This window comes from Eptatretus burgeri, chromosome 2, assembly GCF_056783735.1.
Source record: "Eptatretus burgeri isolate ZD-2024b chromosome 2, Ebu_testis_v1, whole genome shotgun sequence".
Classification (NCBI taxonomy): domain Eukaryota; kingdom Metazoa; phylum Chordata; class Myxini; order Myxiniformes; family Myxinidae; genus Eptatretus; species Eptatretus burgeri.
In genome coordinates this window covers 31919682-31945816 of record NC_140962.1, presented here as the reverse complement: position 1 = coordinate 31945816, position 26135 = coordinate 31919682, and the positions used below count along the sequence as shown (strand labels likewise).

The 26135-nt window shown below is 44.3% G+C and overlaps 1 protein-coding gene across 2 annotated transcripts in view; it reads left to right on the top strand.

Moving 5' to 3' along the window:
- Window positions 1-9912, top strand: part of NSF (N-ethylmaleimide sensitive factor, vesicle fusing ATPase) — a 117206-nt gene extending 107294 nt beyond the window's left edge. For both annotated transcript variants that reach the window (XM_085866890.1, XM_085866895.1), the window contains exons 20-21: window positions 8247-8302; window positions 8426-9912. In XM_085866890.1, coding sequence (XP_085723016.1) covers window positions 8247-8302; window positions 8426-8435 — 66 coding nt within the window. In that variant the 3' untranslated portion in view covers window positions 8436-9912. The remainder of the gene's footprint in view (window positions 1-8246; window positions 8303-8425) is intronic.
- The last annotated feature ends 16223 nt before the right edge of the window (window positions 9913-26135 follow it).

Below are 26135 nucleotides of genomic sequence, written 5' to 3'. Positions count from 1 at the left end.
CAGCCTGTTCCAAGTCCAGGCATTGTTGAGCAGCCCCCAAAAATTGGCAAATTAATACCCGAGCGAGGTGACAAAGGATGAGCTTTGATAAAAGATAATTAAATAAGGCTGTTAATTATCTTTAAAAGGGGTGTTTTTTTTTTAACCCAAACACCCAATATTCATTCCTGCACTTCCTTGGAGTTTCCTTAGTATGCAGGAAAAGTTTCAGGCTGATTAAATTTCATGGTTTTGTAGTTATGAGGACACGCACACACTCCCCGAACATTCATTATTCTTATCACAGATCTTGTTTTATGAATACTAGCAGGGTACCCGTCACTAACTGGTTAGTCGACGTCTCACCTCTAATGAGTGTGTATTGGTTGAAACGGCAATTCAGTGTTAATATTCAGTGTGCAGCTATCACAGTAGGTGGAGTTCGTAACCTTGGCAACTTTGTTCCACTCCACCAGCAAAGATTTCCAATCCATGCTTGTTGTACCTCCGAAGTACTGCTTTGGAGTGAGGGTGATATTATGAAAGCTCTGTTGGGAAACAAATTTAGGCATGTTTTGGCCCGTCAACCTGATGGAAGATCACCAAAGTTATTTTCATGCCGACTGACCACCTTCAGGCACCTATCTCCCTCCACATCGCTGCTTCAGTCTCCAACCTGCCCCCTCTCTCTTTATACTCTCCATAGCTTCGTTTTGGAAATTTCGATTTGGTATTTCTCTTAGCATTTCATACCGTTTTTCCCATTTGATGATCCATAGATCAGTAGTTTCAGTTTCACTTTTCAACATTAGTTCCACTTTGGCAGATAAGATTTATGTTTCACATATAAGAAACGGCATTGAATGAGACTCACCATTATTTTAAGTCATGAAGAAGATTATGTAATCCCGTCAACAAAGTGACTGCGTTGTCCAACAATGCCGGGTATATTTGCTAGTACTGTTTGATAGGGCGTTGTATTACTGTTATCTAAACATTTCTATTATATGGATAAAATGGAAATGTTAAAAGAAAAATTATTGAATATAGCGAGTGTTTTCTGAGTCGAATCGATATGAGACTCACCATTATTATTATCAGTGAAAAAGATGAAGGTGGAAGGATTTTTGTTTACTGTATATTGAAACCGGCCAATCTCTTCTCACCTTACTCAACTATATCAAACTGTTTGCAGATTGCCTATTTGCCTAGCATCTGATTGATAAAATATGGTGATTGGGGTCTTGGGGGGGCTGGGGGGGGTCTTTTGGATCATGGGGGTGTCTTGGGTTGTTGGGGTCATGGGTGTTTTGGGGTCTTAAGAGTCATCAAGGTCTTCGAGGGTCTTCAAAGGTCTAAGGGGTCTCAGCGGTCTAAAAGGTCGAAAGGTACATTCCAATAGTACGTAAATAAGACGTATTGTTACTAATCTGGAAGCCATCGCACACAATGGCCAGAGTCCCCGTAGATCAGTTATTTCGGTAAGTTTATGTTTATAGTTAGGGTCCCGTCCCTTATGTCTTATGGGAATTTCATGTGTGCGCTGCGGGTTTATTTTTTAGTCAGGGTTTTTTTACAACAACAACAGTGGCACCGTCCCTCACTCACCCCGGTCGCCATTACGCACGTGGTCTTAGGTGAGGAGGTCGGCGGAGCTACAATCGCCTCAGATCGGGACTCCACTCAGAAGGGTGGGAGTTGCCCCGCCTACCGTGGGCCTGTTCAATGAGAGATGGCCAGCGAATCGCGCGACGCAACCATCCAATCAGGAGACGAGTGGCCAGGGAAGAAATCCCTCCCACCTCAGGAGAGGATAGTGATCGGCGCATTCTGTCTGGCTGTCTGGGTCTGCCTCGCCTGGTGTCGTCTGATCCGTGGAAGCTTTTTCAGCCTTGATTGCCGGTCGCCTCGTCCACCTTCGTGCTGGCTGGCGTCCGTCGCTCTATCCCTCGTCCCTGGTGCTTGGTGCTGCGTTGAGGCAGTAGGTTCTATTCCCACCACCGGATAAGCTTGACCAGACCGCACGAAGCGAACAGGTGCAAGTGCAGACTCTTGCCCTCAGCTCGCCTTCCCTCCCGAGCTGTAGGGCCAAATAAAGGCCACGGCCACCATTTCTTTTGGGTGTGTGCGTATGTGTCTGTGGGCCCAGTCTATAAGTAGCAACTGTTTAAGTGCCTTGTGCATTACTTGCATTTCTTCTCGATAGTCGGTTTAACTCTGCTCTTTTTGTGCTCCCCTGCTCCATTATAAAGAAACCCCGATTATTCAATATACCAGCTCATTGTCTGTCACTTTCTTTCATTGGTTTAGCACGGTGCATATTGGGAATTCGGGAGGCCGTCGTGCCGTAATTGTTAATTTGGATCGACAGACCTTGGTAATCCCCGCTCTGTTTACACCTGGTTCGGGCTTGGTAAACGGCCCATTCCACCCGAGGTCCGTCGAGGGTGTGACCTCCCTGGTAATTTGATGATGTGGGTACTTAGGTATATTGAAATTTGGCTATTAACCCTACCCCATGCCGTCAGAGAATTGGCGAGCACGGTCCTTAAGTAACCCGTGACCTTCGGAGTTATCCGAGAGTCACGACCTAAATTCTGGGGTGTTCGGTGGAGACGGCCCTACTGCTCCCCCTCGTGGTCGTTTATCGCCACCGAACCCCGGCCCACAACAATATGGAGGGATGGAAGCACGCTGAGACCGAGCTCTTTTTGTATATACGCAGAAAACCAGGAAATTTGGTACAGTTTATTTAACTACAGTACAGTAAAACAAAACAAAAGCAAACAAAAACAAAACAAAAGTTCTTTCTTAAAGAGAACAATCACCTCACATTGAAAATTTGATAACTGCTGCATTCTGAAATAAAATAAAAAATGGTTAGAAAATTAATATGTTAGTTTATTGATATGGTAAAATACGGCAAAATAAATCTCAAATTTCCTGATTTTCTGTGGGGCACCCTGTAGATGTGGGAAAAATTACATGCCCAGACCAGGAATCAAACCCAGTTCCTCTGGAAAACTGTACCAGTGCTCTGCCGTCTGAGATATCTGGGAAACCCATAAGTTGAATATGCAATTCTCCCACATGTAGATGCCACTCTCTTTCCCCTGCTGCTTTTGGGGCACTCGCTGACGACCATAGGAGCAGCAAGGGCCTGTCCATGAGAGAGTCTTCCCCAACCTGAGCTATTTATCTTACACAGTCTTACTTCAATTATCTTGTTTTGTTGTTGTTATTAGTAGTCGTATTATTTTCATCAAATACATTGAATTTTGTTGATGTTGTTATGCCTCCGCTGACAGTCACCAGAGGTACAATGTTTTTGGGTTGTCCATCCAGCTGTCCGTGTATCCGTGATAGCTTTTCGTTACCCTGATAACTAAGGAATGGCTGAAGGGATCGAAGTCAGACTTTCTCCAAGTATGTATCATGATGCAAAGATGAACTGATGAGATAATGGGGTCAAGAGGTCAAATGTCAGAAGTCCCGTTAGGTTAAAACGGGACTTCTGACATGCTAACTTGTGAATCAGTGATGGTATAACGTATTTTGACCAAACTTGGAACAAGTATATATTGTGATGGACTTGGGGTTCGAGGATTACCGTGAAGGAAAGCACTCGGGTTCCTCCCGAACGCCCAGCCATGTAGGCCAATGTGCCGTGGATAACCCCGTAGTCCGGCAGGTTGCTAAGCAACCACAAACGTCAATTAACTTTGTCAACTCCAACAGGGTTCCCCACCTGACACTGTTTACCTGAGGAGCTGACTCGATTAACCAAGGTCCGTGCCCTCAGCGCGCACTCGGACTACTGCCAAGCGATACAGTGAGTGCATGCTGGCTAACGAGAGAAAATCACATGGGGTAAAACTTCCTGTCTGACAAGAATGTGGATTGCACTGGACCATTAGAGGAAAGGACACTTCGAGCAGGTTGAACTGAGCAATTAACAATGTTTTATTTTTAAGGAAGCATGAAGAAAAGTATGGGGCACAATGAAAACGAGAACGGGCACTCGGTAGAGCGCATACCTTTGCCATCGCTACTTTTTTCCGGGCACATTTGAAAAACGTCATTTAAAAACGTCCATGACGTCACAACCATCAGTCCGATGGACATCAAATTTGGTGTTAGACGTCATTGAGGGCAGTCCAACAAAATGGAATGATAAACACTGAAAAAAATCGAAAGTTTAAAAATGACGTCATCTAGTGACGTCATTTTGACGCACTTCCAATGACGTCACTACCAACCGCGGACTACCATCCTGAAAGCTCTTATTTCACGGAACATTTTAACGTTGGTTTCATGTCAATAGCTCTATTATATCTGAAGTTATTCCTACAAGTATATTTTGACCTTGAGTGTGACCTTGACCTTGACCATAGAGTTAATTTGCAAAACCTGTTCATAAATAAGCAGATATTTTGGTACTGATCATAATGCCTGGATTTGGGACAATTTCCTTTACAAATTACATAGATATTTAAATATAAAATATCAGGACATTTTAGCCACAATTGAAAAACATTATGTTCAAACGTCAATGACGTCATAACGGTCAGTCCGAACGACGTCAAATTTGGTGTGTGACGTCCTTAAGGTAAGTCCTACAAAACGGTATGATCAAAACTGATGAGGTCGAAAATTGAAAATTTATGTCATCTTGTGACGTCATTTTGACGCACTTCTGATGACGTCACATCAAATCTGACACCACGCACCCGAAAGGTATTTCGTCATGGAACAATATGGCGTTGGTTGCATGTCGATAGCTGTCTTATGAAGGAAGTTATGCTCAAAAGTTTTGTTTTTGACCTTTTCATGACCTTGACCTTGACCTTTGACCCGATCGCTCCCAAAATCTAATCAAATCGTCCTTGGATAATCACGAATCATCCCACCAATTTTCATGCAATTTGGTTTAATACTTTCTGAGTTATGTGAATAACAAACAAACACACACATTCACAAATAAATAAATACACAGCGACCAAAACATAAACTTTCGCAGAATGCGAAGGTAACAAGAGGTTTGTCAACAGGGGGTATTCGTACAGCAGGAATATCCAGTATTTGTGTAGTGCGGCAAAAGACATACAATGACAGATTCGTGTAATAAAGAGACAAACAGCAGAACTAACTTGAGCTATTTATCTTGCACAGTCTTACTTTGATTAACATGACAAGCACCATCAGAACCATTCTGTAGAAGGGTAGATGAGCAAGAGAGATAAGAAAAGCTGAGGCGTTGGCGGCATCCGGCTTAACCCGCTGCCTACATGCGGGCACGTGCTAGTCAAAAGTGCAGGGAAAGTAAGGATGGGCGGTATTGAAGAGCAAAGGGGATGTCTGTGTATGTGATGAAGAGGTGTGAGTGGGGTGTGGTGTTGGGTGCTTAGAGTGTGAAAGCCAGTGTGCGAGTCAGTGGTCGCTCTAAAAAGAACGGTTGTTCTGGCTTTGCCGTTGCTGATGGCTCTTTGTGCGTCCACAGTAGATGAGTCGGAAAAAGAGAGAAAGAACGTGCAAGGATTAGAATTGCTTGCCGTGTGTGGTTGTGGATTTTGCCTCTCGCCAAATACTGCGCCCAGACCTCTCACTTCCTCGGCGTTCTGTTCCTTCCCCTCAGCAGCAAGTACCAACGAACCTTCGAGCAACTACTCCGTACAGCAATAACCCAGCAACCACTGCACTAGCTTGAACTCCAGCGACCAGCGTTGATATTTAAGGGCCTCAGGAGGGGTTGAGTTTCGCCGGAGTCAAAGGTAAATCCCCGCCTCTTGTAGTTGTGATTCTTGGGAGCATGGGTCACGTGCCACCCTCTTTCCTCTGAGCACGGCATGCCCATTGGTCCAGATGTGCTCCGGGGTGACCTCAACCGCTCTGCGTGTCTGCTGCTTTGGAATGGCTTTCATTCATCCTCCGAATGTGCTATGCAGATGAGCTCCCGACTCAACATTGGGCCGACGTGTAGCGGTACCCATCGGTCGCTCGAATGCCCAGGAAGGGCGTGGACGGCTTGCTGGATAGCAGGGCGGTCCTGCTGATAGAGGAACATGATGGAATGATAGTTGTACACTTGTGCCTTGGTGTAAAGGCTCCGTTTGTGGCATTGGCAGTGGCGATGCTGGGCTTGGGTATGAGCGTGAACCAAAGGTGTCCATGGGTAAGGCGAGATGATGGTCTTGAGGTGCGGGAAGACGATTGGTTGAGGTGAGACATATCTGGTTGATGTGGTTGCGGAGTCGTCGCGTCATCATTGGGTAATCGTGATTCGGACGATGAAAGAATGCTGGAAAGGTGAGCTTGAATGGTGGTGTTGAATGGATATAATGTCCGGTGTATGTTTGATGCAGGTCAGGTGGTTATCGCTGGCATATGGGAGAACTGTGATAAAGAAGGCCATTGAGGTTGAAATGGCAGTTTGGCTATGTTGCGCAGATTCAAACGTGGTTTCGACACGCATTTGCAAATTGGGCTGCGAGCAGAGAGTACTTGGTCATGTGAGGAGAAGATTCTGCACAGGGAAGAATGGAAGAAAACCTAACTAATCCATCCATCCATCCATTGGGACCATACTCTGTGCAGAGCGTTGGTGCTGCCTAAGCAGCCTCCTTGGCTATTAGGCACAATCCTGGACAGGTCGCCACTCCGACACAGGATACCAGCAAGCTGACACTAATTTTGCCGACCTCGGAAGGATGACAGGTTGAGTCAACCCCACTGGTATTAATTCAATAGCCGAGGGGGATTTGAACTCGGGAACCTTGGATCCCAAGCCCACTACCCAAACCATTAAGCCAACACCAGGCATATGACCCTACCTGGAACATATAATGAAGAAATTACTGACCCGGGAACCTCTATGTTGTGTGCCATTGCCTTGGGATCTCGGTTCCCAGAACCATAACAATATTATGATGCAAAGATGACTTGATTAGATTTTGGCATCAAGAGGTCACATATCATTTCAGGTAAAAATGTGCTACTTCAGACAGCTGAAGGGATTTAAATCAAACTTAGTACAAATATGTATTATGATGTAGTAATGTGGGTGGAGGCATATTGGCTGACGTGACATCAGAGTGCCATTCTAGTTTTGTTTTTTCACCTCCAGGTATGTTTCACTCTCAATTTCATGGGCGCTTGACTATCGTGCAGCCAGGAAACTGCGTCAGGCAATGTAGCCGAATAACAGAGGCCTTGCCAAATCACAGTCATCACTTGATGCACCAATTCCAGACGAAACCTCCGAATCGCCTTTGGTGTTACTGTTTAACAAGACCCACCATCATTGGCTGATTAAAATACAAGGTTCTCATTCACTGAAAAACTACAACTTGCTGCAGGATCTGCCAATATATTTGACATTGGAGCACAGTCATCTAACAGAATTATCTGAGTCATATCAAATTACCTGGAATGTATCAGGCATTGCTGACAGGATAACCCACTTTCATTTGAGCTATCTTGTCTGTATTCAATTCTCAGACTGACTAAACTGCCAGACTTGTGTGCTTTACACACTAGGCATAAACGAGTGTGCGGTCATCAGATGGTTGTTAAACTGGGTGTCCCATCTGCTACCACTTGCTCCTTGACAAAACTCCCACGGTGTTTTTCTCACCGAATAGGTGAGGATTCACCAGCACCCTGGCCAAGTTCCAAATTCCTGCCTTAGCTGCAGATAGCAAATAGTCTGGCATTCTCAGATATCCCCTTGACAGCAGGTTACACTGCTTGCCAGCACAGAATGTGATTGCTGTATGGTTAGCAGTTCCGACACTGTAAAGAAATTTGCATGCCGAGGTGTTCGCAGAGGCCATGTCCAGCTACGAAAGGCAACGGTTACATAACATTGTCATCAAGAACAGCTAGGTGCAGCAGCATTGAGCTTCCATTGTGACGCTGGTAGAATATTGTAAGAACGCTTCCAAACGATGAAATAATGGCATGAAGTTGGAAATCCTGCTCCCAATTTATGCCCGCCTTTAATCTTGACTTGAAGGGTTGGTTCCTAAAAGTGGAGAGCACGTTGCCTTGAAGAGAGCTTTTGCTTGATGAGAGATATTTTTGAACATCAGTTTTGTTCGGAGCTCTTTTTGCTCTTAACGCAAGCATCACTTGATCACTTGTATTCGTTTTAGAAATACATTATTTAAGTCTATTAGTCTCAGTGATGCCTTGTATAAGGCAAGTGAAGCCATTGTGATATCTGTCGACTCATCTTGCCTGCATGTTTTCTGTTGAACTTTCTTTAGACCGATAAAGATCACCATGTGACCAAGTTTTTGGATTTGATGGAGGATGAAAGAGCGTGAGTTTGTGGCTTCAGCCGTAATTCTATTATATTTTTTTTTTGTTTATTTTACCATGATCACTGTATTGATGGTTTCTGTTAATATGATTATTATTGACTTTTTGTTTTTGTCCGTTATAGGTTGCAGTGAAGTAGAAGCCTGGTGCTATTTATACTTTCAACTCTTGTGCTTTGGCAACATTTCTTTGGTGGCTGAGCAACCCTGAAAAAAGATTTGAGTACAAACAATGGTCATTCCAAAATGCTTATTTGTTTTGACATAAGTGTTTTGTCTTTGATGTAAAAATGCTTGTTGTTTTTACAAGTGCTGTGTAGCAGTTTACATTGCCATCCTGTGTGTCACAGCTGTTCCATCTCCTACCAATAATCCAATGAATGTCTTCCATAAGAGCTCTTTTTTAAGTTAAACTGTCCTGTTGTTGGAAAAGCAGTGTCCACCCTTTGCTGGACTTTAAAAATGCTTTGATTGCCATAATGTTGCCAATTTTTTGCATCGTCTGGGTCGAAAATGTCATCTTACTTTCTCTCGCCATTATATTGTACTTTTCTGGGGGGCTCATGAAGAGACAGGAAGGAGATGTTTATAAAGAATTAGAAATGCAGCAATGTATCTTACGATCCAATATTTTGAGGCACTGAAAACCTGTTCATTGAATTTGTGATATCAAAGAAAATGCATTGCAAATCATGTGTTCCTGTTGACTTGGCAAAGAAAAAGAACCACAGTTTTTAGGATTGGAATCGAGCTGTTATGATTTTACTTGTTTAGGGATTTTATTTTTTCATCCTCAATTTCAGCACAAGCTTATTTTTTTTCTTCTTTTTTTCTCTATTATTTTTTGATGTTGAAGGCCATTAATTTATTATGTTTGCACTTGAAGGGGAAATGGGTTAAATTGGGCAAAGTGGATGGAGGATTGGAGGAGAGAGTAAGGAGAGTAAGGGGGTTGTGAGAAAATGAAGGTTGGGAGGAGGCCGCACATTGGAGGGTTCATAAATGCCACCATTTTTGCAGACATAATAAATGATCTTGTCTTCTTCAGATTTTTCCAAAAATGTATTAGAAAGTTTTGGTGAAGGAAAGTTGTTTAATTGTCAAATTAATGTAACAATTCAACATTCACAACAAATTTGAGAGGGGTGGCGAAACCAGGGAGGGACAATTCAAGAGTAGCAACCCTCCAAATTGAAGGCACATGTACATTCCTACATTAGCTGCTTACAACACTCGCTTGACAAGTACAGTGCAATACAAGACAAGAAAAGCAAAGGTTGATGAGGCGGATGGAAGGATGATGTCACTTAGAAAGTGAAAAAGCTTTTGTGAGCAAAATGGTGATGTTTTTGTTTTTTTGATCATCTTCAAGTCTGACATAGTTTACTGTAAGTTCTTTTTAGAATATCCAGTTGTGGAAACATTTTGTATTTGGGCTAATGTTGACAGACTTTGATTTTGGCATGTGCAATAATAGCAACTCGTGTTGCATGTGCTACTTTGGTAACTCTTCCTGGAATGTATCAGACATTGCTGACCATGTGCTGTAACAATATTTTGTAAAATGTGGTTTTCTTGTGTTGCATGATTAAAGTAGGAAAGAAAAGAAAAACCCAGATGTGGGAAGTTTTATTTGTTTTCTTTGTACAATACACTAATTTCGAATCTTTGTTGGCTCTTGAAGTTTAGCAATTGTTGAGGTCCCATGAAATCTCAAGTCAATCAGATGGGAATTGGTGATTTTATGATTACCTTGACCTTTCACCTTCTTGACAGAACACAGGTTACACTTCTTTAATTGGGCCACTGACATTGATATGACTGACATATTGATATTTTATGCAACCTTTGACCTTTTGATCTTAAAAAAAAAAGAAGAAGAAACAATCGGCTTCTTGCTTTTGATTGCACCAATTCAGTGACCTAACATGCAATTTCTTTAAATTTCAGGTCAAATGGATGAAAATTGACGATTTTATGTGACTTTCACCAAATTATTGTCTTCTCCATATTCTTAAAATAAAGCTTTGTTGAAAATTTGATGAAAAAAGTTGTGGCACACACACACACACACACACACACACACACACACACACACACACACACACACACACACACACACACACACACACACACACACACACGTTGTGGTTGACTGGGTTAGGTGACGAGAACAAGCTGATTAGATTTTGGTTCAGGCCCAGATGCAGATCCGGCCTATCAGTGGGATACAAATCGTAAACTGTTCATCCTGGCGAAGGTATGCGCTCTTCCAAGTGACATTGCAGTTCCAGTGCCTTCAGAAAGTATTCACACCCCTTGACTTTTGTCACATTTTGTTGTGTTAGTTCCAGCCTGAATTTAAAATAGATTCAGTTTTTTTTAAAAATTGTCACCAATCGACACAAAATACCCCATTAATGACAAAATGAAAACATCTTAGAAATTTTTACTAATTAATTAAAAATGAAAAGCTGAAATGTCTTGCATCAATAACTATTCAACTCCTTTGTTATGACACTCCAAATTGAGCGAAGGTTTCCTTTGATCATCCTTGAGATGTCTCGACAATTTGATTGAAGTCCACGTGTGGCCAATTAAAATGATTGGACATGATTTAGAAATAAACACACCTTCTATATTAAGGTTCCACAGTTGACAGTGCATGTCCGAGCAGAGACTCTCCCATGGAGTCCAAGGAACTATCCTTCATGTCATCTGAGCTCCAGCACTTGAACATAATGTATTGCAGCACTCACTGAGGTTTGGAGATCAGATCATGGTTATATCTTGGCGAGTGGTTACACCTACTACTGGTCTGGTTGCTCTGATGGTTACCCTGTCCAAGGAGTTGCTGGAGCTGTGTCCAATCAGCTGACTCCCATGATAATTGAGGTGACACTGGTCAAAGCCGTATTGTGAGACTGAGGATTCGTCACTCTCTTGGTGTCATTTCCCTGCTCTCTGTATATGCTCCGACTGAGGTGAATGACCACTGTGAAGGATGCATTCTATGCCCCACTCGAGTCTGGTTGATCAGTGCCCCAGGCAAGATATTCTTCTACTCTTGGGGGATTTCAATGCATTGACTGGCACTGACAGGGATGGTTATGAGACATGTGTTGATCCCCATGGGTCTGGTGCTGTGAACAAGAAGAGCACCAAGTTCCTTGACTTTACAAGAAGTCGTGAACTAAGGGTTGCTGTTTTATGGTTTCAGTGCCCACAGGCCCACAGTTCATTTCTGGACTTGGTATTCCAACGCTGGTGGTGTGGTAAAGCAGATTGTCCATGTGCTCGTTGATGGTCGCTGGAGGATGCTCTTGAACGGCAGGGTCTACCAGAGTGCCCAGTTCCTCAATACCGACCACAGGCTTGGAGCAATTCTGAAGTTGCAGCTCAAATCCAGAAGAATGGTACCATCCCAGCCTAGACAGGATGCCGGCAAGCTCAGGGATGAGAGGGTAGCTGAGGAGTTTGTGAACATGCTGAGTAGGGATTTGGGGCATCTGGGTGTTTTGGGGAATCCTGAAGAGTTGTGGAGTGCCTTCAAGACTACCATCCTTGATGTTGACGATGGATGTCTTGGAACCCACCGTCAAGCGAAGAAGGACTTCGTCTCCAAAGGGACACTGGATACCATTCACCAGAGTTGTGGGGTCAAGCTTAATGGCAGAGCTGAGCTGTTAAGGGAGCTGAGGCAGAAAACTACGTTCGCTGAGGGTGGACAAGGAGGTCTCTGTGTGAGGAATCTGTGAAGGGGTAGAGCATCACCTGTGGTCATTTGATTCCCATCCTGCTTCCAGAGGAATTTGTGCATTGCATTCATCCAAGCCTGTCCCTCAGTAGACTGCATTTAGTGCCTTTGTTGATCTAAGAAAACACATAAAAGGCTTAAAGTGTGTGTATGTGTGTTCGTTCTTTTGTTATAACTTTGTCCTTTCTCGGGACAACCGTTATTCAAAGATAGATTTAGGAATGGTTTCACATGATCATTTCATGTGACCATCCCTACCATGTTTACATACTTTTTGGAATAACATCCCTACATCCTTTTGCGTGTTAAAAAATGTTTTTATTATTTGTATATATTGTTGCGGTCTCGGGGCTTAAGCCGACTATGAGTGAGAATTCCTTGGTTTCTCTCAAACTCACCTGGACCTAAGGCCACCAGGAGCGAATAACTTCACCCCACGGTGGGTTGTAACGCAGCTATGAACGCCAATCGAGCGACCACGAATCCCAGTGTCCATCCGTCTAATAACCGTTTAACTGGGGGTCCCGTGGCCCCCTGACCGGGAAATGCACCCTCGACAAATGTGCTACTTACCTTATCTCGTGATCTTGAATGCTGCTGAGCTGTACCGCTAGCACACGCCGGCTGAACCAAACCGTTGGGAATCTCAACCTCCCAAGTTATCTACGTGCAGACATTACTAGACCAATGGTGGAAAAGATGGACACAGACAGATTGGAAATGATTCAACAAGAACAGGTTTATTTACACAAGTAGGGAGCAGGAAAAAAAAGGAGGGGGGGGGAGGAAGGTAAGGATTTTAATGGCACAGGGATAAATTGGGGTTAAGCAATTTGTATGGCAATGTGATCGGAGAAAGAGAAAAGAGACAGAGCAAACTTAACAAGTGCCTTGCCTACCACTAACACAGTACGTGGGCCCAAGCATTATAATGTTGATAATTATCAACCAGGGAGTAAAAAGGTGGGGGAGAGAGGGAGTGAGGAATTTTGGTCTCAGCCGACCCGATGGGAAAGGTGCCCTCGCTGTTGAACGCTGAGGGAAAGTATTTTGAAGAAAGACTGAGGTGTCTTGGGTGCGTGTAGAAGAGGTGTGTGTATTTGAAAAGGAAAACTGTGAAAGGTGCAGCAGAAATGATGTGTGAGGGGAGAGTCTAAGTGTGAGATACTACCAGATGTGTCTCGTGCAGCTTTGTTTCGGTCTTATTAATCGGCTTCGCTCCACCCATCTCCTCACAGCCTCGGCTCCTCACTCGTGATGACAGTTCTTGAGGTGAAAACCAAAGGAGCGAAAGTGCTGAAAACCAGCAAAGGGTACTGCAGAACATCATAAGAACGGTGTGTTTTACTAATTCTCTGTAGTTGGTCATTTCTACAGTGAAGGACAATGTCACACCGATTGAATTCTTGGCCAATAATTATGATGGCCACTTCATTCACTTGTGGGGCATTGTATCTTCTCTCATGCTCTCCAGCAGGGGTTCTATTGTTGTGGGCCGGGGTTCGTTGGCGATAAACGACCACCAGAAGGAGCAGTAAAGCCGTCTCCCACCGAACACCCGGAATTTAGGTCGTGACTCTCGGACAACTCTGAAAGGTCACGGGTCACTTAAAGACCGTTATCGCCAATTCTCTAATGGCGTGGGGTCGGGTCAATAGCCAAATTTCAATACACCTAAGTACCCACTTCGTCAATTACCGGGGAAGTCACACCCTCAACGGACTCTGTCGAACCGGGTCGCTCTAGCGACCTCGGTCCAGTGTAACCGAGTGGAATTACCAGAGTCTGTCGGACCCAATGACAACTTACGGCACCGACGGCCTCGCTATCTCTCAAGCCCGCACCGTGCTGGGTCAATAGTAGAAACGACAGGCAACGAACTGGAACATTTAACTATTGGGGGTTTATTTATAAAGGAGGGGGACACAGAGAGCAGAGTTATCCGAATAAAAGAAATACAGGCAATGTACAGTGAGCGAAAGCACTTAATTCTACTTATCAGACTGGTGACACACACACACACACACACACACACACACACACACACACACACACACACACACACACACACACACACACACACACACGTAGAGACAGTGAGGGACAATGGGGTTGAGCTGGAGAAATGTTTTGGCTGAGTATGCGTGGGATGGCAGCAGATGACGTCACGTCTAATGAAATAAAACAAGAAGAAGCCATACCAGCGCTGAAACATGCTCTTCAACACTAAATCTCCATTTCGGTGGTTGTCTTCATTGCCATCTCGTAAGTGCTGATCAAGAATCCCAGCTGGGATGCTGGGATACCCGATGTTTCCCAATATGTATTCAAAACCCCCCCTGGAGAGCATGCCCTGGCCACCCCAGATGGTGATGGGGAGCGGGGATGGTACACTCTGTGTTTCTTTTCCTTAGTGAAACATTTGCATTTATTTCCCTGTTTTGAATTTTGCATTACATGATTACATTTGTATACGACACTGTGTGTTGAAGACTGGGGTGTGTAAATTGGCGTCAGCAGTGGGATGTTCACATCGCTCAGACACATCTAACTGATGATTGAGCGCGACCCCACACGGGGTACGTATTGGTCTCTTGAGCACGTGGATTAGGACCTCCGGAACAATAGACAGCACCCTGAGCCCTCTCCCCAAGCGATAGGTGGTAACATGTGTACTTTCGACCCCTTTGTCCCCACCCCGAGGGTTCGATATCGTGACGTCACTCGCGGTGTGTACGTCATCACTTGGAGTGGACTCTGGGCGGACTGCCTTGACAGAGGCGGAATTTGTATCGCCATTGGACCTCGTTGTTGATAAGACGAAGCGCTGTTATTGGCCAGTCGAGCCACGTGGGCGTGTGTCGTCATTATTGGCCAGTCGAGTCACGTGGGCGTGTGTCGTCATTATTGGCCAGTCGAGTCACGTGGGCGTGTGTCGTCATTATTGGCCAGTCGAGTCACGTGGGCGTGTGTCGTCATTATTGGCCAGTCGAGTCATGTGGGCGTGTGTCGTCATGATTGGCCAGTCGAGTCACGTGGGCGTGTGTCATTGATCGCACGAGACCCGTGTGTGGGAGGGGAGCTGAGAGGGGGAATGAACCGAACGTCTCTCAGAAAGCTTCCTTTGTGTTGCTCCGTGAACGTCTCGTTCTTTTTTTCGTCGCCATTCGATCCTCAGCCCTGTGGGTCCAAAGTAAATTGAACCTCCTCGGTTGGTTTCCCCGTTGGTAAGTGTTTATTAATTATCATCGTCTCTCTTCGTCCCGCTACATCTGTTCCTTCACGTCTCATGTCCGTGTGATTTTTATTTAATTAATCCATATTGATGGGTCACGTACAGTACAAACATCCCTCTGTGTTCAGGAGCCGGATTCGAACCTCACTCGTCAAAGGACAATTAATCATTTGTGTGCACACCGCGCTTCGGTTGGTTGTTGTATTTAAAAAGGTTTTTGCTAATTTTAATCCACCGAGGACATGAACACGATGGCGGATCAACAAAATAAAATGGCGGGTGAGGAACCCAGGGAGGGCACGAGGTCGCCGTGAGATTACACTGGGAGGAGATGAGTGTGGTATTTCCCTCACCCACGTTGCCCGCAGAGTTGCCCCTCCCCCACTACTTCAGGAAGCATGGAGCAGCCCCTGGGATGCTGGGATACCCGACGTTTCCCAATGTGTATTCAAAAACTCTGTCGGGGGCACGCCCGGGCCACCCCAGATGTGGTGATGGTGATTGTGGGGGGAGGGGGTCAGGGAGGGATGTTTTTGGATGTGGAATGAACAGGTGGGGGGGGGGTTGAAGGGGATGATGTGAAGTGGGGGTTGGAAGGTGCAAGGACCAAGAGAGGGTTTTGAGATTTTGAATTTTGCATTGAGATACATTTTGGAGGTGAAAGAGGGAGGGACCGGCGATGGATGGGTAGCTACAGTTCAAGAAGGTCTGAAAGATGGATTGATAGACGAAGGATGGAGGGATTGAAAGATGTATGGAGGGATTGAAAGATGGATTGATGGACGAAGGCTGGAGGGATTAAAAGATGGATTGATGGACGAGGGATTGAAAGATGGATTGATAGACGAAGGATGGAGGGATTGAAAGATGGATTGATGGAAGAAGGATGGAGGGATTGAAAGATGAATTGATGGATGAAGGCTGGAGGGATTGAAAGATGGAGGGATTGAAAGATGGATTGATGGACGGAGGGACTGAAAGATGAATTGATGGACGGAGGGATTGACAGATGGATTTATAGATGGAGGATTTCTTGGCACTCCTGATTCATATGAACAACCAATTGGTAATTGATTTTAAAACGAGCCTCGAGGGTAAATAAAAACATAATTGCTTGTCCAGAGCTGATGAGCTTGGACACTGAGGTTTAAAAGTTCAAACCTCCTGAACTTACCTCCTAGTACGTCTTGATGTCATACGTTCCACTGTTCCGTTCCATGTTTAGCCGAAATGCCGAGTGTATCAAAGATTTTAAAATCATGTACGGTATTTAAACATTGTAATCACATTTCTTCGATTTGTCGGTGATATACGGGGTTTTTTGCGGCGTTTTTCATGCCGACTTTTTCCAGGATACTGGTAGATTCCAAATTCCAACACCAGTATATCAATATGAAAAATTGTATCGATATATCACCGGACCCTCCGACAGCAAATGATGTTACCCGGCAGCCTTGTGCTGCACATGGAAGATCTGCAACATTGATCTTTGAAGGTTTTTATTGGAAAAGTTACTTCATAGTTTAATACCTTTGATATTTTAATTAGCATGATCAGTACATATTTTTAAATTTGTTGAATGTTAATTGCTGGTACCATTACCAATAACTCACTTGTCCACTAAAACCTCTTTCCTAACGAACTCTGGAGGTTGCTCTGTTTCCTGCGCCCCCCCTTTCCTCTTCCTTCATCTCCTTTTTTCCAGCTAGATCTCTCCGAGTTACCAATGCCACCAAAGGTGGAAGGTGGTTATGTTTTCACCCCTTTCTATCTGTTTGTTTGTTTGTATACAGGATATCTCAAAACGTTGTGGATGGATTCGGATGAAATTTGATACGCAGGCTGGGTGTGTGACAAGAACAAACTATTTAAATTCTGGTGAAGATCCAAATCCGGCATATAGATTTTTACAGCGTGTGCGCTGTTTTCAATTACACCGAGTTTGAAATGTCCCTGGCGTCGTCTACCACGTCTCCGGTGGGTCCAGTGTCCCCCCCCCCCCATGTGCCTCAAGACAGCCAATGACGGCCGTCCGGTAGATGCAGTGCATAACCTCGACGGAAATACCTGAGTATTTCAATGGAAATTTGTGAAACTAATGTGTTTTATATATTTATATATATATATATATATATATATATATATATATATATATATATATATATATATATATATATATATATATATATATATATATATATATATATATATACAGTCAAAGCTCGTTACTATGCCACCTCGCTTCTATGCCACTCTCGCTATTATACCACTTTTGCTCGGTCCCGACAAAATTCAATACAAAATAAATTTACTATGCCACCCCCTACTCTCGCTACCATGCCACTACTGTGTGACTGTTAAAGGCACGAGTCATGAAAAAGTCTGTATTGCGCAGTGCTCGATTATCACACTCACGTCCAAAGGCGAAGCGACGAACTACAGTCAGCTACGCACAACATAACTCAATACGTACGCGCATAGTCAGACTGTGTCAAAACACGCGAGTCTTCTCCCCGATGCAAGCCACAACAAGCCAATCACAACACGCACAACGAGATGCAAAAAAGCGCGAGCACACACACACAGACACGCAGGCACACGTACAACAGTGACATCATTTTTTTTCAAATTCAGCCCATAATGTCAGCTCAGAAACGCAAGCGAACCGACTTTACGCTGAAGGAGAAGAAGGAGATCATCGATGCCGCGAAGAAGGAGCCGAATCAGTCCAAGTTGGCCAGGGAGATTAGCGAGAAATGGGGCATCGAAGTTAAGAGAACCACCGTGAAGGGCATTCTCAGCAAGAAGGATGCAATCGAGGCTGCAATCAAAGCTGGATTTCCATCGAAGTGCATGAAGTTGTGACGCAGGCTCACGACCAGAAGCTTGATGAGGGAGTGCTCATGTGGCTGAAGCAATCAAGAGGACAGAATGTGCCTGTCCGCGGCGATCTGATCAAGGAGAAGGCGATGAAACTGGCCGAGCTGATGCACATCCCAGACTTCATGGCGAGCGACGGTTGGTTGGGCAATTTCAAGAAGCGCCACGGCATCACGTTCAAGACAGTGCAGGGCGAAGCTGGAGCGGTGGATTCGCAATCCCTTCTTGAGTGGCAACAACAGGTTCTCCGGCCCTTACTCGGGCAGTTCTCCGCAGACGACGTCTTCAACCTGGACGAGACTGGACTCTTCTGGCAGCTGCTTCCGAACAAGACCATGGCTTGCAGGGGAGAGCGGTGTACTGGAGGAAAGAAAAGCAAGCAAAGGATCACTCTTCTGGTTGGGGCAAACATGAGCGGCAGCGAGAAGTTCCCTCTTCTGGTGATTGGCAATTCCAAGAAAACCCGTGCCTTCAAGAACAAAGAGATCCCGGTCAAGTACAAGGCGAACTCGAAGGCGTGGATGACGGCGGAGCTTTTCAAGATGTTGCGTGCGTGGGACGGACGACTCGGCCAGCAGGGACGCAGAGTGCTGGTCTGTCTCGATAACCTCTCTGGCCACCCTCCCGAGCTCGAGCTGAACAACATCCAACTGGTCTTCTTCCCACCCAACACGACAGCCAATTCGCAACCAATGGATCAGGGAATCATAGAGAACCTCAAGCGCCACTACAAGAAGCTCCTGCTATGCCGCCGGCTTGAGGCCATAGACGAGGGAAAGGAGTTCAAGTTCACGTTGCTCGACGCTCTACACGTCGCCCGGCGTGCCTGGGAGCAGGTCGGCAAGTCGACGATCAGGAACTGTTTTGCGAAGGCCAAGTTCATCGAAGAGGAGATCCAAACTGAGCCACAGGATGCGGAGCTGCCCGACATCTGGGAAGCTCTGCCTGCCGAGAAAAGATGCACGAGAACGAGGGAGATCGAGCTGTCTGACTTTCTCGAAGCCGGCGAGCGCCTCCCGACTGGCAGTTATTTCACGCTGGAGGAGATTGCGGAGGAGATTCTGTGCAGTGAGGAGCCGGTGGAAAGCGAAGATGACGAGGTAATTGTCGAGGAGGAAATCGTTCCGTTCGAGGAAGCCCAGCGCGCTTGTAGCACCGTCCGGAAGTTCATGCAGCAGAGAAGTGGGAAGCCCGGTGTGATGCAAGCGTGCGATCGGCTGAACAACGAGATGCACGAGATCCGCCCCGAAAAGAAGATGCGCCAGCCGACGATTCTTGAAAGCTTTGTGTGTCGTGAATTTCTCGCCATGCCATATGTTAGTGTGTGAACTCTGTTAGTGTGGATATGTTCTCCGTTCGCTTAGCTTATACAACAGTCGTGCCTTTTACTTGCTGGAATAAATTTTGTCTAAAGATAACTACAGATGGGTAACTTGAGGAAATAAGGTCGTTTTTACAAAATCTCGTTACTATGCCACTCTCGCTACTATGCCACTTTTGCTCGGTCCCGACAGGTGGCATAGTAACGAGCTTTGACTGTATATATATATATATATATATATATATATGTGAAAACCATTTAATTTATTGCTTGACGGAAAAAAAACGAAGAAACGCTCCCCCTTCATGTACGAACGAATGAAAGACGTCACTTCCGCCCACCATCGCATTTTGTGCCGAATGCTGCAAGCTAAGTTCTTCTTATGCTATTGTTCTTTTGCGGTCCCCTGCCACGCTGTATCGAACTATTTCATTCCTTCTGTTATTTATATATATATATATATATATATATATATATATATATATATATATATATATATATATATATATATATATATATATATATATATATATATATATATATATATATATATATATATATATATATATATATATATATGAAGGTGCTTATCACAATAATAACAATATTTTTACATTTCAAATATTAAGTATGCTTTTTAATTGTTTTTCAAAAGCATAAATTGCATATTTTAACATTAGTGTACTCATTTGATTCACCACACGTGCTGTATTGAAGGATTTCACTTGTTTTTATGTGATTCTTCACCATTAAGAGATAGGCCAAACACGATTTATAACACTATATCTTAAAAAGTTGTGAACGGATTCAGACGAAACTTGGTGGACACGTCGGGCGTGTGACGACGAATTGATTCAACTTTAGTGAAGATCATAATCCGATTATATTTTTCAGTGATTCTTCACCATTGAGTGATCAGAGTAAAAACGATATAAACAAGAAAAAGAAAAATCGGAGATCGCAGACCCTTGCCAGGACTTGTTTTGTGTGGTGTTTGTGTACTGGTGTGTTATGTAATTCGTGAAACATAACTGCTGGCAGTGATGACCGGGTACAAAGACGTCCCGCTTTGATCGGACGCCTGACCCTGACCCAAGACGTTTTTATCCCCCGCCGCGTGGCGGAAGGGGGATATTGTTGTCACCCGGGTCGTCCGGCTGTCCATCTGGCTGGCTGGGCGTCAACATTTATTTCAATGGCGGGGGATTCCCCATCTCTGATGGGTATATATTTTTTTATTATTATTCATTATTCAATTGAACTTGGAATGGGATTAAAATAAATTCAATTCAAATGGAAGACCAAATCAGTACAGTCCTGCATTGGAGTCACCCGAAGGAATCCGACCAAGTAAAAAGCAAAGATGAAGTCATCAGGACGAACCGGGATAGGATTCGGGTTTCAGCTGCTACTCCTCTACCCACAAACTTGTCCCGGTACAGCCAAGTGAGCCTCATATAAAAACACAGATCAAAAAATTAAATAATCCTGGTTGCCAGACCATGTGTCCGGTCAAGTTTAAAATTAAAACATGAATTCCCCATCACTACGAGATCATAATTGTGAAGTTTCACTTTAATTGATTAAGTGGTGCCAGAGAAAACATTTATCATTTTCTTCAATCTAATACGGCTGCCAAACCATGTGACCTATCAATTATTCCTTAAACTTGTATACCCATCACTTGAGGAACATTTGTATGAAGTTTCCCTTTGATCTGTCCAGCTGTTCTGGAGAACATTTGGTTTTTTTAAAGTGGTTTTAGGGTGAATGCAATATGACTGCCAAATCGTGTGACCGATGACGAATGTATGAACATTTTGTTTCTCATGGATAGGTGGTCATACGTTTTATGTTTTGCCTTCATCTGTTCAGCCATTTGAGAGAAGATTTTTGGTTTTTTTTTTAATTTTTATTTTTATAATTATTTTTTTTCATACAGTATGGCTGCCAAATTTTCTGTGGACCATTTTATCCTGAAATAACCCTCAAAATGTTCAAACATCAGATGTGGTGTTCTACATATGCAATTATGATGTCGTAACAAAGGTACCAATGATGTCATAGAAAATCACACTCATTCCCTATGAGTTCCATGTGCCAAGTTTCAATTTTTCCCTTGGTGTGGTTTCAAAAATAGAGGTCCAAAGTTTTTCGGTTTTTCCAACATGGCTGCCACAACATATGACCTATGACGTCATAATTATCATTAAAACATTCTTCATGAGTAGTTGCTCCGATGGTCAAAAAATTTGTCTCAATCTGCCAAGCAGTTGCGGAGAAAAGTTCTGTGCAGACAAACAAAGAGACAGGACCCAAATGCAATACCCACTCCTTCGACAAGGGTAAATATCACATGATATTTCATAAAATTTATTGGGTTTGATATGTTCTGCCGGATCAGGCATTGTGTGGCGGAGGTATGCGCTCTACCGAGTGCCCTTATAGTTTTCAGCTCGATCTCTCTAACAGGTTTCATGTTCTGCTCCCCCACAACCGATTCATACCCTCCCCACATTGCTTTTTTTTTACAAGCCTTGACCTTGGAATTAAAATATTAGGCCTGGCTATGTCAGTGTCACGCGACCAGTGGTATTTTCTGGTTACCTTTCCCGTGATGGTTTTTACTTTTTTTCTTCTTTCACTCTGAATATAATGGCAGCAGAAATCACCGTGAATATATTGTAACGTTGTGGCGGCAGAAAGAGTTGTTTGGGTTTTAAAAAAAAAAGTTACAATGAGGGCACCAATCCAGGCTAGGCAACCAACCTATCTTGTTTTTGTTTTTGTTTATTTCCTCTGTCGCTGAAGGTGGAAGGAGGTTGTGCTTTCACCCCTGTTTGTTACCTGAGAAAATTGAACATTTTTTTTCATGTTATTCTGCATGTCGGTTTGTTTTATTTTTGTTTGTATATCATTCACCTACAGGTCACAATTTTGAACCGATCTTCACGAGAGTTCAGCGTAAGCAAGAAGCTGATTGTTTTGAGGTCAAATGTCAACATCGGTCAAGGGTTGTTACACAAGAACAGTCAGGAGAATTGCCAGTAGCTGAGAATATTTATCAAGGAGGTGGGAAAGGGCTTTTACAGAACATCCAGGTTGGAGTGGAGGAAGTAAAGGAACAGCGAGGAAATCTAAGACAATATGAGGCTCTGGGGCCAGATTTTTGCACCCGAGAGTATTGATGGAGGTGGCTGAGCAGGTAAGCGAGATGTTAATGGATATTTTCAATAGCTCACTGGAGCCAGGACAGGTACCGGAGGATTGGAGAGTTGCAAATGTAACACCATTATTTAAGAAAGGATCCAGAGAAGAAATGGGGAACTGTAAGTTTGACTTCAGTTGTGTGGAAGGTGTTGAAGACATTAATTAGGGACTGGATGAGTAACCACTAATTAAAGGTAGTCATCATGGGTTTACCAAAGGTAGTTCCTGTTTAACAAATCTTTGTGAAGCAATGTCTGATTGGGTGGAGGAGGGAAAGGCCGTGGACATAGTATATCTCGACTTTAAGAAGGCATTTGATAAGGTACCACAAAGGAGGTTGTTAGCCAAAGTGAGGGCTTGTGGAGTGGCTGGTCAGGTGGCTAATTGAATTGCAAACTGGCTTAGTGATGGGAAGCAAAGAGTGGTGTGAGTGGGAGGATGTCTTGCTGGGAGGATGTAAGTTGTGGGGTACTTCAAGGATCATTACTCAGACCATTACTATTCATGATTTACATCAACAATTTGGATAATGGGGTGAAGAGTAAGTTTTCCAAATTTGCAGAAGACACAGCTTGGAGGTGAGGTGGATAGCAGAGGGACTGGTGATCAGATACAGGAAAGTGTTGATACTTGCATAGATTGGGCAAATTATTGGCCGATGTAGTTTAACCTGAGCAAGTTTAAGGTGTTGGGGATGGGAAAGAACAATGAAAATAGAGATTACACGATGCAAGGGGTAATTTTGGAGCGTGTCACACAGGAGAAGGATCTGGGGGTGGTAATAGATACGGGAGGGAAGCAGGCAGCACAGTGCCAGACAGCTATAGGTAAAGCAAATCGGGTTTTAGGTTGTATTCGGAGGGGGATCATTTATAAATCAAGAGGTAGTGTTAACATTGTACAGGAATTTAGTGAGGCCACATCTAGAATGTTGTGTGCAGTTTTGGTTACCACAACTTAGGAAGGACATATATGCCACAGAGAGGGCCACTAGATTGATTCTGGGCCTCGCTAGACTCAGCTATTGTTGCGGAGCCGGGTATCGGCTGCGAGCTCGACCGCTAGGTGGGGCGGTAGAGTCGCCTCTACCGAACACCCGGAATTTAGATCCTACCTTTCGGAAAACTCCGAGGGTATGGGTTCCTTTCCGGACTGTGAATCGTCAATAATTCCACCACGTGGTACAGGGTTATTTGCCAATCTTCAAAATACCTAGAGATCCACGTGGTGAGTTACCGAGTATTCACACCCTCGACGACCCTCGTACGAGTCGAGCCATTAGCGTGCCCGACCTATGCGCAACCCGAGCGGATGGTTGCTGAAGTTCCGTCGGTCCAAATGTACTTTTACAGTGGCAACAGCCTTTATAATTCACCAACACGTGCCATGCTAAGCCAATGGAAGAAACACAGAAACAAGCTGATACATTTAACAAATGTATTTATTTATAATGGGGGAAAGGGGGGGAACATGCAAAAAGCAGAGTTATCCAATTATAGAGATGCAAGTATGAAAACAAAGAGCACTTAAACAATTCCTAGTGACAGACAGACAGACACATACACATACACATACCCAGAAGGACATGGACCTGTCCACCTCGTGTGGTTCGGCTGACACGGGCGAACCAGGCCAGCGTCGAGATGCGGTGATAGAATCCAAAGCTCCCTTCAGCGCCAGCGCCGGCAACCAAAACTCGCCTCTGTATCCCAAACTGTCCAGAAGGCAGGAGGTTTCTCTGCCACTTCTCCAAGTCTTTGAGTTGAACGTCAAAGCGAGGGCTGATGACTCCACACTTGTTCAACCTGTCCGTCAGATTGACCACAACCTTGCCTGCTCAACGGTCATCAACTATCTCAAAAACTCTCTAGTTCACTGACAGAGAGATGGCGCGCAACCGACTTGCGGTTCTTGTGGAGGAAGGATCTCTCTTTGTCCGATCGCGCCACAACCTTATTCACGCTTGTCCAGGGGGGAAGGGGGCCGCCTCCGCCCTGCCCGCTCTCCCTCACTGGACGGTTTTGGCGTGCAGAATTGCTCGTCGCCCTGCCATTGGCCAAAACGAGCGGCAAGTCCATCGATTGGCCCGGGGGCGTGGGGACGTCATGTGGACTGCCTTTCTCACCGTCACGGGGTCTGATAGGCTGAGCGGCGGCCAGCTCACTCGTAGCACGCCGATTGGTCGAGGGCCGCCGTGAGGTTCCTCCTTGAACTCCGCCCACCATGGTGTTTGCCAGGGCCAGGTGAAGGTGAGGGTGATGCTGGCGTTGTTGTAGTTGTTGGTGGTGTAAAAATAAAAGAAAACCCTGAATATCAAAATAACTTTGCAGCGCATGTACATTCAATTACCCATTAAACAAGGGATGGGGAGCTATCTATCCACATTTACTTATCGAAATAACTGAGCTAAAGGACCTGTATGTTGAGTTCTCATGGCTTCCAGATTCATAACACTATGAGGAGCGGTTGAAGGAGACAGGGCTTTATACACTAGAAAGGCAGCAGTTATGAGGTGATATGATAGAGATGTTTTCGATGATGAAAGGTGTGGACAAAATTAGTGCAGAAGAATTATTCAGCAGTCGGCAGTGATGGGACCAGCAGACATAGCCTGAGAGTAAAGAAGAGGAGAGTTAAGACGGTAGTAATTCAGGGGACTTTCACTCAAAGAGTGGTTTATGCATGGAATGACCTCCCTATAAAGGTAGTGTGAACAGAAACAATGGATAAGTTCAAATTGGAAATAGATAGGTACCTGGAAGTATTGGAGATAGAGGGGTATAGGGATGTTGGCAGGACTTTTCGGTAGCTTGAGCATTGAGGGGTTATTGTCAACATGTGTACGGAGTGTTGGTGGGGGTCTCATATCGGGGTGTTGTTTGGTTGATGTGTTTTTTTTTTCTAAAACCATAGATGCCATGCCCTCTCCCCTGGAAAGGAAAAAATTAAAAACATACCAGAAAACCACCAAAAAACATTCAATAATAATAAGAAAAAGAGCATCAGAGTTTGCAGACCCTCGACAAGACTTGTTTCGTGTGGTGTTTCTGTAGTTTTGTGCAGTGTAGTTTTTTGTCGTGTTTGTGTTCTGGTGTGTTGTATAATTAATATGTGATGTAACACTTAACTGCTGGACGTGATTACCGGGTACCAAGACGTTCTGCTTTGATGCAACCCTGCTTTGATTGAACACCTGACCCATGATGTATATTATTACCCTAGCTGAAGGAGAGGGTATTGTATTTGGGTCTGTTTGTTTGTTTTTGTCCGCATATAACTTTTGTGTTATTCTCCACAACCGCTTGTCTGATTGAGACAAAATTTTCACCATTGGTGCAGCGACTCATGTAGAATGGTTTAATGATAATTATGATGTCGTAGGTCATGTGGTATGACAGCCATATTGGAAAAACAGAAAAAAATTGGACCTCT